Source organism: Carcharhinus amblyrhynchos, chromosome 21 (assembly GCF_965287045.1).
Source record: "Carcharhinus amblyrhynchos chromosome 21, sCarAmb.v2.hapA, whole genome shotgun sequence".
Taxonomy (NCBI): Eukaryota; Metazoa; Chordata; class Chondrichthyes; order Carcharhiniformes; family Carcharhinidae; genus Carcharhinus; species Carcharhinus amblyrhynchos.
This window is the reverse complement of record NC_137344.1, coordinates 5,077,689-5,094,575: the sequence shown is the minus strand read 5'-3', so window position 1 is coordinate 5,094,575 and position 16,887 is coordinate 5,077,689. Positions and strand designations below refer to the sequence as shown.

The 16,887-nt window shown below is 42.6% G+C and overlaps 1 protein-coding gene across 1 annotated transcript in view; it reads left to right on the top strand.

Moving 5' to 3' along the window:
- Positions 1 to 16,887, top strand: part of ern1 (endoplasmic reticulum to nucleus signaling 1) — a 94,091-nt gene that overhangs the window by 62,179 nt on the left and 15,025 nt on the right. Inside the window, exons 12-17 of the mRNA XM_080209343.1 lie at positions 2,877 to 3,062; positions 9,986 to 10,250; positions 11,041 to 11,131; positions 11,257 to 11,446; positions 12,216 to 12,315; positions 14,067 to 14,266. Coding sequence (XP_080065469.1) covers positions 2,877 to 3,062; positions 9,986 to 10,250; positions 11,041 to 11,131; positions 11,257 to 11,446; positions 12,216 to 12,315; positions 14,067 to 14,266 — 1,032 coding nt within the window. The remainder of the gene's footprint in view (positions 1 to 2,876; positions 3,063 to 9,985; positions 10,251 to 11,040; positions 11,132 to 11,256; positions 11,447 to 12,215; positions 12,316 to 14,066; positions 14,267 to 16,887) is intronic.

The window sequence follows — 16,887 nt, the reverse complement described above, 5'->3', positions numbered from 1 at the left end:
TACCTACTTCCCAGCACCCTAAACCTGTGTCCTCTTGTGGCAGCCATTTCAGCTCTGGGAAAAAGCCTCTGAGAATCCACCCAATCAATACCTCTCAACATTTTATACACCTCTATCAGGTCACCTCTCATCCTTCATCTCTCTAAGGAGAAAAGACTGAGCTCTCTCAACCTATCCTGATAAGGCATGCCACCTAATCCAGGCAAATTCCTTGTAAATCTCCTCTGCACCCTTTCTATGGCTTCCACATCCTTTCCATAATGAGGCGACCAGAACTGAGCACAGTACTCCAAGTGGGGTCTGATACAGCTGCAGCATTATCTCCTGACTCCTAAACTCAGTCCCTTGATTGAGGAAAGCCAGTACATCATACGCCTTCTTAACCACATCCTCTATCTGTGAAGCTGATTTGAGAGTCCTAAGATCCTTCTGATCTTCCACACTGCCAAGAGTCTTACCCTTAATATTATAATCTGTCATCCTATTTGACCTGCCAAAATGAATCACCACACACTTAGCTGGGTTGAATTCAATCTGCCACTTCTCTGCCCAGTCTTGCATCCTATCTATGTCTCGTTGCAACCTCTGACAACCCTCCACACTATCCACAACACCTCCAACCTTTGTGTTATCAGCAAACTTACCAACCCATCCCTCCACTTCCTCATCCAGGTCATTTATAAACATGAACTCTTGCATCATTAACCAGCCTTTATTCAATATCTCTCAAAGCCCTTGCCTGACAATCTTATCTACTTCAAATCTTGAAAATTTCACTTGTTCCACAGCCATTTGGGGAAAGTTCCAGATGTCCACCACTGTTTCTGTGGAATAAAGAATGCTTTGATTTTCTTCCTGGATTGACTCTGTCAGATCTTATAATATCCCCATGTTCTCTACTCAGCTACCAGAAGGAATTATTTTCTGTATATTTGATTTGATTTATTATTGTCACATTTATTATCATACAGTGAAAAGCATTGTTTCTTACATGCTATATAAAGCATACCGCTTATAGAGAAGGAAATGAGAGAGTGCAGAATGTAGTGTTACAGTTATAGCTGGCGTGTAGAAAAAGATCAACTTAATGTGAGGTAGGTCCATTCAAAAGTCTGATGGCAGCAGAGAAGAAACTGTTCTTGAGTCGGTTGGTACGTGACGTCAGATTTTTGTATTTTTTTCCCGAAAGCAGAAGGTGGAGGAGAGAATGTCCAGGATCTATGGGGTCCTTAACTATGCGGCTGCTTTGACACAGCAGAAAGTGTAGACAGAGTCACTGGATAGGAGGCTGGTTTACGTGATGGATTGGGCTACGTTCACAACCTTTCGTAGTTTCTTGCAGTCTTGGGCAGAGCAAGAGCCATACCAAGCTGTGATACAGCCAGAGAGAATGCTCTCTATGGTGCATCTATAAAAGGTGGTGAGAGTCATAGCTGACATACTAAACATTGAATCCATTTTATTATTTTCAGCCCCCAAACTTTCAAAATCCAGGGAATACAAACCGAGTGTACGCAACAAATCTTCATATTTTAACCCTCTAGGTCCCAGTACCATTTTCACAAATGTGCACTGGACTCTTACCATTAGAGGGGGGAAAGGATGGAGAATATCCCCACAAAACCAGGAAACTTCCTATTCCCAAAAATGACATAGTACTTCAGATGGAATCTGACCAAAGCTCTGTACAATATTATGCCATTTGAGGAAGTGCATCTGTTAAGTCTGTTGGATTGGTGCAGCTATGAGAGAATTTATAGGGGACTGTTACGATTCCAGTTGGTGTTAATACTGGGTAGGAAGATTCCAGAATGGAACCCTGGCTCAAAAAATTGTAACTTTTCCTCTTTTTAAAGCAAACATGGACGAACAGACTCTCAGGGCTGCTGATTAGTTTTAACGACAAGAAAAAACATCCTTTACTCCTCCCTTAGCTTCGTAAATGTAAGCAATTTTCAAAATAGCCCCCCTCTGAATCAAATGTCTGATATTCCGTGGCTCAATCAATTCCCAGATGATTGTCAGATGACTATTTTCTCAAATTCCATTCCCAAAAAGACATACTTCAAAATTTTCTTTCAAACAATGCTTTCCATTTGCTGTTTTCATTGACAATCCACCCCAGCTTTTCCAAACTTTCAAACAAAACTTATGCTCCACCTTTGACAAGGAATCCAGCATCAGATTTTCCACCTCTCCTTTAAGTTTCCTTTGTCTTAAATGCTTTGATACCAACTGCGAGATCCAGCCACCAATTTCCATAATTATTTCAATTCGGGCTCCACAACTTGTAATAAAATCTCGTAAACCTTGAAATCACTTGAGATGTCTTTTGGCCTTTTCATTAGCTAACTTCTTCTCAGCTGTGTCTGCTTTTATTGAACAGTTTTCTGTTCTAGTTCCTGTTTCCTCTGTCCCTTTAGTCCCATACTTAGTGAAAAGTTCTCTTTATAACAGGAGACTAACCACTGATGGGAATACCTCTTCCTCACTTGATATCAACACGCGTACACTTGGGCCTCTAAATTGACAATTAGGAAATGTGCTGACTTAGTAGGGATATTCCATCCTTTCCTCTTCCTGTTAACTTGTTAAGGAGACATGATTGTGCTCAGTGTGCTTCACCAGCTTGGAACAGGAGCAACTGCTGCTAAAGCCTGTGACTTAATTGGTTCTGAATGACTCAGTACCAACTTTACCAACCTTCAGGTAAAGGAAGAAATCTCTGGATATGGCACTATTTCACAACACCAGTGATTCTATGTCACTAAATAACACGTTCTCTAAACTGATGTAATTTTGAACATGCATGCATTTCTGAAAACATCTATTACTGTAGCATTATGTATATTGATCTTTGAACAATTTTCTTACAGCATTTCCCAAACATTGATGATGTTGCAGAGGATTTTGATATTCTTAATGACCTCAAAGAAAAATATAGCAAATCGCAACCCAAACTCGAAGCTCCTGTGGATTCTGTATTGAAGGACATGGCCACAATTGTCTTTAGTACCTTTCTACTAGCAGGATGGGTGGCCTTTGTTATCACCTATCCTAAGGTAATGCTCACCACTGTGTCAAGTAACCAAAATAATGGATGATTTGTTTGGGGCATTGTTTTGGGATGGACAAGTGCATGAAGTAAAATCAGATAACATCCGAGTGACCTGCTCTCAGCGGTAATTCATCCTCGTTTTGTTGTTTTCACATATTCTCCTCCATATCCCACAGTTTGTTGGTTTGTAAACCTGACATCATTTTTAATGTGACAGTATATCCCAGGGGACTTCATAGAAGGGATTATCAAACAAAACTTGACACTGAATCATAGTGCCTGGATCTTGGAGTTGACATCAAAGCATTTAAGATGAGAGATATTAGAATATAAAAGCAGGGAGGTCTTGCTGCAACTGTACAGGGCACTGGTGAGGCTGCAGCTGGAGTACTGTGTGCAGTTTTGGTCACCGCACTTGTGTAAGGATATTTTGGCCTTGGAGGAAGTGCAGAGGAGGTTCACTAGGCTGATACCGGAGATGAGGGGGTTGGACTATGAAGAGCGACTAAATAGACTGGGTCTGTGCTCGTTGGAGTTTAGAAGGATGAGGGGGGATCTTACAGAGACGTATAAGATAATGAAAGGGATGGATAGGGTAGAGGTAGAGAGATTCTTCCTGCTTAGAAAGGATAGCAGGACTAGAGGACACAGCCTCAAGATAAGGGGGGGGGGGCAGTTTAGATTGAAGTTGAGGAGGAACTTCTTCACTCAAAGGGTGGTGAATCTCTGGAATTCTCTGCCCGTTGAAGTGGTGGAGGCTACCTCGCTAAATATATTTAAGTCACGGGTAGATAGGTTTTTGATAGACAAGGGAATTAAGGGTTATGGAGAGAAAGCGGGAAAGTGGAACTGATCCACTTCAGATCAGCCATGATTTTATTGAATGGCAGGGCAGGCTCGAAGGGCTAGGTGGCCTACTCCTGCTCCTATTTCTTATCTTTCTTATGAAAGAAACCTGAAAGGAGAGGTGGAAAACCTGGTGCTGGATTCCTTGTCAAAGATGGAGCAGAAGCTTTGTTTGAATGAATAATTTGGAAATCCTGGAGTGGATTTTCAATGCAAACAGCTAATGGCAGGCATTGTTTGAAAAAAGATTTTGAAATGTGTCTTTTTGGGAGTGGAGTTTGGAAAATGCTTCCCCATTAGGGAAAAAGATGGATAAGTTGCTTGAAGAGATTTTAAGGTGCGTTTTAAAGGAACGGAGAAAGGTGGAAAGTTTTTTGAATAGATCCAGAGTTTGGGGCCTCAGCAGCTGAAGGCTGTTATTTGCTGGGTACAATTTTACTGCAGCTGGTTGCTTTTTGGGGACACAGGTGTTTTTTGTTCTTTGATTTGATTTATTATTACCAGATGTATTGGTATACAGTGAAAAGTATTGTTTCTTGCACACTATACAAACAAAACATACTGTTCATAGAGTACATGGGGAGAAGGAAAAGAGAAGGTGCAGAATATAGTGTTATGGTCATAGCCAGGGTGTAGCGAAAGATCAGTTTAATATATGGTAGATTCATTCAAAAGTCTGGCAGCCAAGAAGAAGCTGTCCTTGAGTCAGTTGGTACATGACTTCAGACTTCTGTATCTTCTTCCTGATGGAAGAAGGTGGAGGTGATTGTATCTAGGGTTTGTGGGATCTTGATTTTGCTGGCTACTTTGAGGCAGCGGGAAGTGTACGTGGAGTCAATGGATTGGAGGTTAGGTTGCATGATGGACTAGGTTTCATTCACAACACTTCGTAATCTCTTGTGATCTTGATCAGAGCAGGGGCCACACCAAACTGTGATGCATCTGGAAAGGTTCTGTACAAATTGGTGACAGCCTTGGTGGACATGCTGAATTTCCTTAGCATTCTGAGAAAGTAGAGGTGTTGGTGGGCTTTCTTAATAATAGCATCAGTGTGGAGGGTCCAGGACAGGTTGTTGGTGATCTGGACACCTAAAAACTTGAAACCCTTGACCATTTCCACTTCATCACCGTTGATGTAGGCAGGGTCATGCCCTCCTACGCTTTCTGAAGCCGTTGACTATCTCATTCATTTTATTGACATCGATAGAGAGATTATTGTCACCAGTAAAATTGCTGAGCTTGACCTAAACCTCTTGTGGTAACATTTGATTTGTATGTAGTTGGGCGCCTGCCCCTTAAAGAGAATGGGTCAGGTGTTCCAGGGAGCAAGCCAGTGGAGCTTTCTACGGCACTCTTGTATTGACTGTGCTACTGACACAGCGTTGAATAAACCATTTCTTTTTGCATTACACATTTACCTCGTGGTCTCCTTACTGCCCATAATTAGACCTCATATTTAACAACTGCCGACGAGGATGAGTCATGGCTGCACGTGTCCACCATATTTCCAGAAGAAGGGAGAAAGATCAGATGATACCAAGATTGTGAAAACGGCAGGATTTGATAAGGTAATGGGGTAGGCTCACAGGGAATGGGCCTAGGTGTCAAGGGAAGCAGTCGTGAGGGGACCTTGGCTGCAGTTGATGTCTCAAAAGAAAAGATCCTCACTAGATATCGGGCCAAAGGCGATGGTCGTGAAGGGAGTTGGGCTGCAATCGACGGCCAGAATGAGAAGGATCCTCAACCAGGAGCATTGAGATGGTCATGGGGAAGCAGTCGCGATGGAATGTGGGTCGCATTTGATGCGAAGAGTAAGAGAGCTCAGTTGGCGAGGGAGTGGCTGGTGTGAAGAGTGCGAAACGCAATTTGTGAAAGGCCACTGAATGTGAGTGACGGGAACAGAAAATGTCAGGTCAGTTCAGAGGGATGGGACAGTTCAGCGAAGAAATGGAGAGCTGGTCAGTATATACAGCGTGTCTTCATACATACTTAAAATCCAGTGATGTAGATCTTGTGGTGGCAGTCTTTTTCAACACCGTAGGGAATAAGATGTTCACGGTGCGAAGAGATCTTGTACAGCCTGAAAAGATTAAAGTTCATTTATTAGTGTCACAAGTAGGTTTACGTTAACACCGCAATGAACTTACTGTGAAAATCCTGTCATCGCCACACTTTGGCGCCCTTTCAGATCCACTGATGGAGAATTTAGCATGGACAGTGCACCAAATCAGCATGTCTTTTGGACTGTGGGAGGAAACCGAAGCGCCCGGAGGAAACCCACGCAGACACAGAAAGAACACGCAGATTCTGCTCATACAGCGATCCAAGCAGGGAATCGAACCTGGGACTCTGGCGTTGAGGCAGCAGTGTTCACCGCTGTGCCACCATGCTGCCCCAAAAAGGTGACAGAGAAACTCCTGCCAAAGTTGTGCGAGGTGCTAGGCTCCAATTTTGCTCCAAAACCACTCATGATAGCGGAAGGTTTTTGGTTTTATAAAAGAATACAGCTGGAAGGGGAGTTCATCATTTAATTTGTGGCTGTGTTAAAAAGACAGGCAGAGCATTGAGAATTTGATGGCTTCCTGCAAGATGCTTTATGGGACTGTTCAGTTTGTGGCCTCTGTAACGAAGTGACCAATGAAAACTTTTAACAAAAATAAATTTTAGACTTTAAGGCAGCTTTTGAAATAGCTGGCGGCAGAGGAGCTAACTACAAATGAAGCAGAACACTTGGGTGTCGGTGCTCAAGCACGCACAGTAGCCAAAGTGCAGCAGAATGCGGTGTTAACCACAGAATGCTGCCATTGTGGCAAGTTTGGCCACAGAGTCAACATGCTGGACTCATGAAGCCCAATGCTGCATATGTAAGCGGATGGGGCATATTGTCCAGAGTTGTAGGATGCAACTCCGAGGAAAAGGGAGTCAGAGAGAGACTAACCTGAGAATTAGGCTTAAGGTGTATGCTGCTAGCCAAGAACGAAACAAGAATCAACTGAATCTGTGGAGGAAGCAGAGGAGCCGAGAACTATGGACTTTTATCAGTCAGAGGAGAAGTAATGGGTTCTAGGTCCTTCCCAAGATAGAAAAGAAGACCATTAACACAGATGTGGATACAAGGGCAGCAACGTCGCTGATTCCTGTACAGAAAGAAACTAAAAGCACTGTCATTGAAACCTGCCAAAATTACCTTGCGTACCTGTACAGAGTAAGCAGTGCCACTGAAAGGGTATGGACTGGCGAAGGTACAACTATGGGGTCAGTCTGAGGAATTACTGTTGTATGTAGTCAAGGGCATCTACCCTGCTTTGTTTGGCTGCTCCTAGTTGCAGAAATTGAAAATAAACTGGAGTGTAGTGAATAGGCTGGTGGATTTGAGAACAAGACGCCCAAGGTAAGTATAAGGAAGTGTTCAAGGAGATCCTGGATGAGATGAAAGGGGTCAAGATCAAAATTCAGTTGAAGCCAGAGACTTGTCCAAGGAGTCTGAAGGTGAGTTCGGTACCGTGTGCTTTTTGGCTGAAAGTGGAGGCAGAATTAGAATGACTGTTGAATAGGGGAATGCTGGAACCACCAGGTGGGCCATTCCAATTGTTCCAGTTTTGAAGATGGATGGCACAATGTGAATCTGTGGGGATTTCAGGGTCATCGTCAGCCCAACGACGTGTGTGGATCAGTGCCTGCTTCCTTTCATTGAGGACCTGTTTAGTGGATTGGCAGAAATTTTCAAAGATGGACCTGTCACAGGCCTTCTCCAAATGGGTGTTGTGGAAGAGTCCCAACCACTGCTGATGATAGTAACTCATTGGGAACTTCTCTGCTGCAGACATCTTCCCTTCGACATCATGTCAACACTAGTGCTAAGGATAAGAGTCTTCAGTAATGCGATGTGTGTCCTGGCAACAAGATCCTTGGGTACAAGGCAGTCGTCATCTCAAATCTCCTGTATGGCTCAGAAACTTGGTCTACATACAACTGTCATTGATATACCATCAATGCTATCTGAGATAAGTTGTCCACACTAGCTGGGGGGACAGGTGTACTAACATCAGTGTCCTCGGTAGAGCTAATAACACCAGCACAATCATCTGAAACCAACTCTGCTGGACCAGCCATGTGCTTAAGATGTCAGAGTCCCAACTGCTAAAGAAAATCATCTATGCCCAGCTCAAGGAAGACTCCTGGACAAAAGGATGAAGGAAGTGCTTCAAAGACACCCTGAAGGCTTGCATCATGAAATGCAACATCGAGGCCACCACCTTGGAGACCCTTGCTCAGAAGAGACCAGACTGTCCCTTTGAGGACACCTAACGGCAAGAGGAGGCCCAAAAAAGAAGTAGCCAGAGAGAGTAATACCAATGATCTAGAGTCCAAGGACTGAACCCACCTCCTGGAAACTCATGCCATGTGTGCAGTTGAAGATCTGACTCATCAGCTACACATAGACCTACAGAATCTATGACCAGTAACCCAGAGTTTCTTATGTGGACAGTCATTCTCATTAGCAAGTGATCACCAAACGAGGAGAAGAGGTGGAAACCGTTGCAACAGTTAAGAAACATTTCGACGAGCACTTGAAAATCCAGAGCATACAGGGCCATGAACCAAGTGCAAGAAAGTGGGATGGCTGGCACAGACACAGTGAGCTGAAGAGCCTTTTTCCATGCTATAAAACTCAGCCTCTGCTAACAAGTCGGACAAACACATTACTCCCATTGTGCTGCTCTGCTGTTCTATTTCAGGTTGTTCTTGGCACCATGTCCTGAATTCTCCTTATCCTTCTAGAGAGAAAGAGTCTTGCTCATTTGACAGTTTCCTGATAAGGGTTCCCACTCCTGCCCATCTTAAGACATCCTAGACAGGAGCATATATACTGATGCTCGATAGCTTATATACTGACGCTCGATAGCCTGTTGTAGTGACGCTCAATAGCCTGTTGTAGTGACGCTCGATAGCCTGTTGTAGTGACGCTCGATAGCCTGTTGTAGTGACGCTCGATAGCCTGTTGTAGTGACGCTCGATAGCCTGTTGTAGTGACGCTCGATAGCCTGTTGTAGTGACGCTCGATAGCCTGTTGTAGTGACGCTCGATAGCCTGTTGTAGTGACGCTCGATAGCCTGTTGTAGTGACGCTCGATAGTACTTGGTAATCTGCCGATCTGGCAGTTTTATTGTAGTCCCTCAGTTTGCCAGTCGATGTTGCATTCACTGGAAATAAATCTCCACAATAAAGGTGCTTGGTTGTTGTAATTGGTTTGAGAATTAAGGCTTCCTTATACACTTCATGTATTAGAAAGTGTATACTAGGATGTCCTCAATCGTGGAAACGAGCATGCAAGCAGTTTCTAATGTTTAAAAACTTGAATACATTATCTCTTTTATTGTGACTGAACTTATTGAAACATCTTTCATAAGTAACAAAAGAAAGACCACATTATTACGGATAGTTAAGCTGCTAAATGCTGTCATGGATGATGAAAACTTAAATGTGGATTTGTCTATAACAGTTTGAAATTTATATAAATTAATGCTATTTGCTGACCTGTGAGGTAAACAAGGAGTTTGGTGGGTGTTAAATGAGGGGTGGTGTGGGAGGGTATGAACTGGATTGGCAAAATGACCTTTTCTCACACCTCACTTAAACTTGGGTGGCATGGTGGCACAGTGGTTAGCACTGTTGCCTTACATCACCAGGGACCTGGGTTCGATTCCAGGCTTGGGTCACTGTGCAGAGTTTGCATATGCTACCCGTGTCTATGTGGGTTTCCTCTGGGTGTTCCGGTTTCCTCCCACAGTTCGAAACACATGTTGCTTAGGTGCCGGAGTGTGACGACTAGGGTAATTTTGCAGTAACTTCATTACAGCTTAATGTAAGCCTTACTTGTGACTAATAAATAAACTTTAACTTTTACCCTTTGTAATATAAAAGTTTAAGATCAGTTGTATTAGACCATCCTTTCGTTTACTTAAAATCGGATCCTATTATTACCATAAAAGCAAACAAATTCTGCCAAACTACGATGGAATGGATTATTTTATATGTTGCTGCGAGAGCTATCAAAATAGTAATGCTTTTTTCTTTCAGACTGTGCAGCAGCAGCAACAATTGCAACACCAACAGTTTCAGAAGCACTTGGAAGAAAGGCTGGAACTGATGCAGAAACGGCAGCTCATTTTTCGCCCCCCTCTCTTGGGTCCGGAATCAGACTTCCTGGAGTCGTCCAGATTGCGAACAGAAAGTTCCAGCACCAACACACCGAGTGCATCGCCACGAGCCTCTAACCATTCGCTGTACTCCAATCACTCTTTCTCAGAGTTTGGCAGCTCAGCCACAGAGCAAGAAGATGGAGGTAAAGCTTGATGGCAGCCTGTGGGATTTTAATTCAGTGAGATAAAGAGGCAATAATATCAGGAAAATAGAAGCAAGGGAAAAATAGAGCAGGGTTGTCCTGTTTTGTAGTTGGTGATAATTAAAATAGTATCAGCCAGCTTGTCCCACTTCATTTGCATACCCTGCAGAATTTGGCGTGTAGGACATATGATTGGGCAGCATGGAGATATAATTGGATGTAATGGGTGGCACAGTGGTTAGCCCTGCTGCCTCAACATCAGGGACCCCGGTTCAGTTCCTGGCCTGGGTCACTGTCTGTGCAGAGTCTGCACGTTCTTCTGCATGTCTGCGTGGGTTTCCTCCAGATGCTCCAGTTTCCTCCACAATCCAAAAGACGTGCTGGTTAGCTGCATTGAGCATGCTAAATTTTCCCTTAGTGAACCTGAACAGGTGCCAGAGTGTGGCAACGAGGGGATTTTCGCAGTGACTTCATTGTGGTATTAATATAAACCTAACTTGTGACACTACTAATTAAATAAACTTTAATTCAAACTGAATATATCTGAAAAAACTTGAAACATGCTAACGTAGCTTTCAGCTTGCGATTATGTCCCAATAAATGTTAGCAATATCCTAACTGAGTAGCTAGTCTATAGCGTCTCACTTGTGGTCAGGAAAATTAAACTCAACTAGTGCAGGTAAACATGTCATTGGTAAAGACCTAGCCTTGTTCAGAGAAATTCAGTCACTATCTTGCAACATGTTCAAGAGTGGAAACATCAGCTTTATCTACTTGCCTTTGTTCTCAGATGACGATTCTGATATTGTGAGAGTTGGAAAGATTTTGTTTCATCCAAAAGATGTCCTGGGACATGGTGCTGAAGGAACTATTGTATTCAAGTAAGTTTGATTCATTTTCAGAATGTATTACAGTATATTACAGTGCAGCTACCTTTAAGTAACTTTAATACAGATTACATTATAAGCTCTAACTTCTGTTAACTTTACTAACTTACCTTCTCAAGGGGCAAGTTTGATGATCGATATGTTGCAGTGAAAAGGATTTTGCCAGAATGTTTCAGCTTTGCAGACCGTGAGGTCCAGCTGCTCCGTGAATCTGATGAGCATCCAAATGTAATCCGTTACTTCTGCACCGAGAAGGATCGACAGTTTCAGTATATTGCCATTGAGCTCTGTGCAGCCACTCTGCAGGAGGTGAGATATCATGGAATACCTTGAGAGTGGCATGGTGACACGGGCCTGGGTTCGAATCTTGGCTTGGGTTACTGGCTGTGTGGAATTTGCATGTTCTCCCTGTGCCTGCACGGGCCTCCTCTGGGTGCTCCGTCTTCTCCCATAGTACAAAGATGTGTGGGTTAGGTGAATTGGCCGTGCTAAATTGCCCCTTAGAGTTGGGGGGGGTTGGGGGGGGTGGTGGCTAGCTAAAGTAAATGCATGGGGATAGGGCCTGAGTGGAATTGTGGTCGGTGCAGGCTCGATGAATCGAATAGCCTCCTTTTTCACTGTAGGATTCTATGAATATTCTCATTGGTTGCAGAAAATCTTTTTTTAGTTGGGAATGAGATCGAAAGGCAGCATCGAGGGATGTCCAGAATACAGTGCCAAAGAGTTGTAGGACCTGGCGTCTATTCCACACTTAAGTTCTGTCTGTACTGGGGAGGCACCATGTAAAAGATTTGGTGTATCCTGTCTGGCTCAGTCACTTGTCCAAATGTCTTCAAAGGGGCAAGAAATATATTTCTTAAAAGTTTAAGGAAAAGCTGAGAGAAGCTGCAGTGGGTTACACGGTGGTAGGTATCAGCCAGAAAGGACAGAGAGCAGCTAAAGGATTGGGGAGGCAAGAATATTTATGTTTAGTTCATGAAAGGAAGTTTTTCAAATCCTGAGGGTTTTTTTTAAATAATGTTTTGTGTGTCTGCTGGTAGTTTCCTTGTACAAGGAATAATTATTGTCTCTTTCTTAGTATGTTGAACAAAAAGACTTTGACCGGCATGGTCTGGAGCCTATTCCTCTACTTCAGCAAACCACATCCGGCCTGGCTTACTTACACTCGCTGAATATTGGTAAGCAGCACTCAGGGTTTAAATTGTCTCCAATGCACATAACACCATACAAGCACAGATGTGCTGCTTTATATTAACCAATAGTCCAGCTGTCATACTTGTTAGAGGCTGTCTTATATTTATGGCCTATAGTTACGTAGTTCTCCTCCGAGCAAGGTATTTTCTCTATGTCTCCCTTAACAAATCCCGTCCTTATTTTAAAGATCCCTGTTCAGTTAATCCTCAGTCCTCTGTTTATTGAGAAATAAGACCCCCCAACCAGTTCAGTTTTTCCATATAGTTAAAACTTCCCAGTCCTGATATCATTCGTGTAATGCTTTTATTGGACCTGCTGTGCCTTTATGTTCATTTTGTAATGTGGAGATAAACCTTGCACATTATTCCAAGTGTGGTTTAACTAATTATTATTTGCTTCCAAAGATACCAATATTTGCTGCTATAATTGTAGGTGGTGACCCTGTCTTGGTGCAGTTCTAGGTCACAAAGCAGATGTTTGTTAGCTGCCCGTGGTCAGGAGCAGGCACCTGATCTGTATTTGTTCTTTCCTCATTTCTACCCACCCAGTCTGAGACGAGCTGATTCAGCAGAAGTCAGGCATCAAATCTGGGGACCTTCTGTTGTGAAAGATTCAGATCATACAGAACATTAACCCAATGATCCATTTAGAGAGCAAAACTTGGGGCTTTCAGTAATGGGAATGATGAAGTGTTGATTCAGACGTGTTTGCCTAACCTTCCTGCAAGTAAACAGTGACAAGTCGTGTAAAGTACAGAATTAATTATGAGAGGATGCAGTAGTATAGTAATTATGACTGAACAAGCAATCGAACAAAAGCAGAGTTCCAGTGCCACTGCCACTGTGACAGGTAATGAAACTCTATTCAACAGTTGCTATTCAGTGGAACAAAGATCAGTTGGACAATTGTAATTTGATATGACTGACTGCATAGGGTAACTTAAGAGTCGACCACACAAGACAAGGACTTGGGAACAGAGGTAGGCTATTCAGTCCATTTACTGCTGTGCCATTCAACAAGATCATGACTGATTTCTCAATTCCACTTTCCTGCCTTATCTCCATAACCCTTAATTCCCTTACTGATTAAAAACCCTGTCTTATCTCAGCCTTCATTAAGAAGTCTCACAATACCAGGTTTATTTGATAGTAAATGCCACAAGCTTTCGGAACACTTCCTTCGTCAGGTGAGTGGAGAGTTCTGATCAGAAACAGAGCATATAAAGGCACACACAGTTTACAGAATACTGATTAAAATGTGTGTCTTTACAGCTAATCTGCTATTCAAGTCTTAAAGGTGCAGACAATGTGAGTGGAGATAGCATAATCTCTCCCTAGAAAAAAATCCCTCCATACCTGGGATCAACCTCATGAACATTTGCAGGACTGGATTAGGAACATGCATATAGGCCAGACTAGGCAAAGACAATGGGCTCCTTTCCCTAAAGGATATTAGTGAACAATTGTGTGTTCACAGCAATCTGACCACTTAATGGTTACTTTTTGCTAATGTTATTTTAAAAAATGTTTCGGTATTAAACTTGAATTAAATTCGCAAATTTATCATGGTGAGATTTGTAAAGTTCTTTGGACTATTTGTCCTATAATGTAATGACTGTATCTTTCTACAACTTGACGCTGCAATGCCTTTCAGAAGGGTTGGTGTAGCTGTAGTGATTCTCTGCCTTCTAGTCCTGTATGTTATCATTTTTCTGAAGTACCAAAACTCTTAATAGTTCACAGGGATTTGAAGCCGCACAACATATTAATCTCAATGCCCAATGCCCATGGAAGAGTGAAAGCCATGATCTCTGACTTTGGTCTCTGCAAGAAGCTGGCAGTGGGCAGACACAGCTTCAGCCGCAGATCGGGGGTGCCTGGCACAGAAGGTTGGATTGCGCCAGAGGTGCTGAATGAGGATTGCAAGGCAAATCCGGTGAGTTAGTGATTGGGGTTGCCAGCAGGTGGTAACTATTTTCTTTTGATTATCCCATTGTCTGGAGATGATTGGGAAGAATTTTACCAATTTGAAACATAGAACAGGATTAGTCCAAATTGGTGTCTTCTATGAAAAAACTACAGGTTGAGAAACAAAATGCCTTCAACTCGTCCATTTTAATTCTTGTGTTGTGCCATGTATCTTAAAGCTTTTTTAAAACATCCTGCTGAGTGAGATGTGATGGCCATACCTCTAGTCACGCAACTGATTAAAAAGTTTGTGTGGTTGTCATTGTTTGGCTTTACAAGTGGAGATGGCAAGGTTGGTTCAGCTGGGAACAGGACAAGACTTGGTTCTTCCAGAGTAGCAGCCCTGCTCTTTCTCTCTCAGAATTGAGCCATTTTTAAAAGAAGAGTTCAGGCCTCCCTTTCTGCCAGCTTGTTCCAGTTGTTGTGTTTCAGTGCTGACAGGGATTGATTAGGAATACTGACCTGTGACTAATCAATCTTCAATGCTACAGCCAATTATTCAGATCTGTCCCTCACTGGAAATAAAATTCTACTCCTGGGCCTTCAATAATAAGGGAACCACTGATGAGTCTTGAAAGGCAGTGCATTAAAATTCTGGATGGTTTATTTGAAAGTTGCAGATTCCGTCTCTGTTCGTACACTGTGTATGTATATTTACAACTCTAGACAGGCTCTAGCCCTCCTCCATCAACTCTCCAACTGAGCATCTTATCCAGTGAACCCCGCCTTATCCCTGTAATCTCATGTATTTGCTAAACCCCCTAACCTCCACATCTTGGGGCCATTTAGCCTGGCCACTCCACCTAATCTGCACATCTTTGGACTGCATGGAGAAACCAGAGGAAATCATGCAGACATGTCTGTTCCTGTAAAACCTCAGATACTTTTCACCAGTTTACTTATTCAAAGGTTTTACCCTGGTGTCCTTATTTGTAAGATGGACAAGGACAAACTTTAAGGTTTATTTACTTATTAACGTCACAAGTAGGCTTACATTTACAGTGCAATGAAGTTACTATGAAAATGCCCTAGTTGCCACACTCCAGCACCTGTTCAGATAAACCGAGGGAGAATTTAGGATGACCAGTGCACCTAACCAGTACATCTTTGGAGTGTGGGAGGAAACCAGAGCACCCAGAGGAAACCCACGCAGACATGAGGAGAATGTGCAAACTGCACAGACAGTGACCCAAGCACTGTGAGGCAGCAGTGCTAACCACTGTACCAAACACAAGTTCAGTAAGTTTGTTAATAGTACTATTAACCTTTAAATTACCCTCATAAAACAAGAGTATACCCCAGAGATGGTTTATTTAAACTGTAGGCCCGATCCTCTGGTCTGTATCACAAAGGTGAGTCTTGATGGCAGCTTCTTTCTTCTTTCCTTCTCTGGTCAGCCTTCTAGATGGCCATGATCATCATCCTTGTCAAGTTTTCACTGCTGATGTGTCTGAGATGTGTAGCTTTATACTCCTCCCTCCCTGACTTTCCAGAAACTTTTCTGGCTTCTGGCCAATGTGGTCTCACGCGTGTAAGAGGAATTTTTGAAGGTGTTTCCATAGGGTGCTCTGTACTCACTCAACCAATACATAGACCGTGAAAGACAGTATTTGGTTAAAGAATGAAAAGGAATTTATTTGCTAATACATGCATCAGGAGTGCGACAGTCAGTGAGGGTTGACTGTCCTCTCTGTGTAATATTGCAAGGTAAAATTATTATATTATTCTGAATATTTCAATATCCCACCCAGTATTATCAATTGGATTGGAAGGCTCAATCACAAAATTACCCATTATTACCTTAGCCAATAGGAATAGGAAATTATGAGCTTATTGCCCATGGAAATCAAACCCATGTCATTACCACTGTCCAAGGCTGTAGCCAACATCTGTGATTTGTAATTGGTGAAAGGAGTCACTCTTTCGCTGGAACCTGGGCCTCCTTTATCAGCTTGAGAGACTGCTCTAGCTTCAATACCCATGAACGAATTTACTCCTTTTAAATAGCAGGGCTATGATTTAAACTGATTTCCATGGATCCAAAAACAGATAAGAGAAGCTGCCTTTCTGTGCTCCATTGTGTTAAAAGAATTTGGTCTGTCTACCATTAGGTTCCCATCATACTGCATTCAGAGCGAAGTTGGCCAAGGCACATTACATATATATCGAAAATACAATTTATATTATAATACAATACTTGGTTAATTTGTGGTTGTACAGTTTATAATATCATTGCTGTTTATAATACCTTTGCATATTTTGTTCCAGGCACATTGTGAATTCTCACTATATGTTATATATATATATTTATTAGGCATTTTATAATTACCATAACCTAGTCTACTTATTACGGTAAAACTAAAATGAAAACTAAAATACTAAGAATTCTGTACTACTTTCCCTCAGTCCCTGCTTTTGACCCTTGGCTATAGCCAGAGATAAGGCCACAGAATAGAAGTGTCCCAATAGTTGTTTCTGTGACCTGAAAGATGACTGGTTCCCTTTGTACCCTTGCTTGCTCAACTTGCTGTCGCTGGTACCATCCCTTTTGTGGACTTGGACTCAGCAGCTGGATTGCAAGCTGAAGTG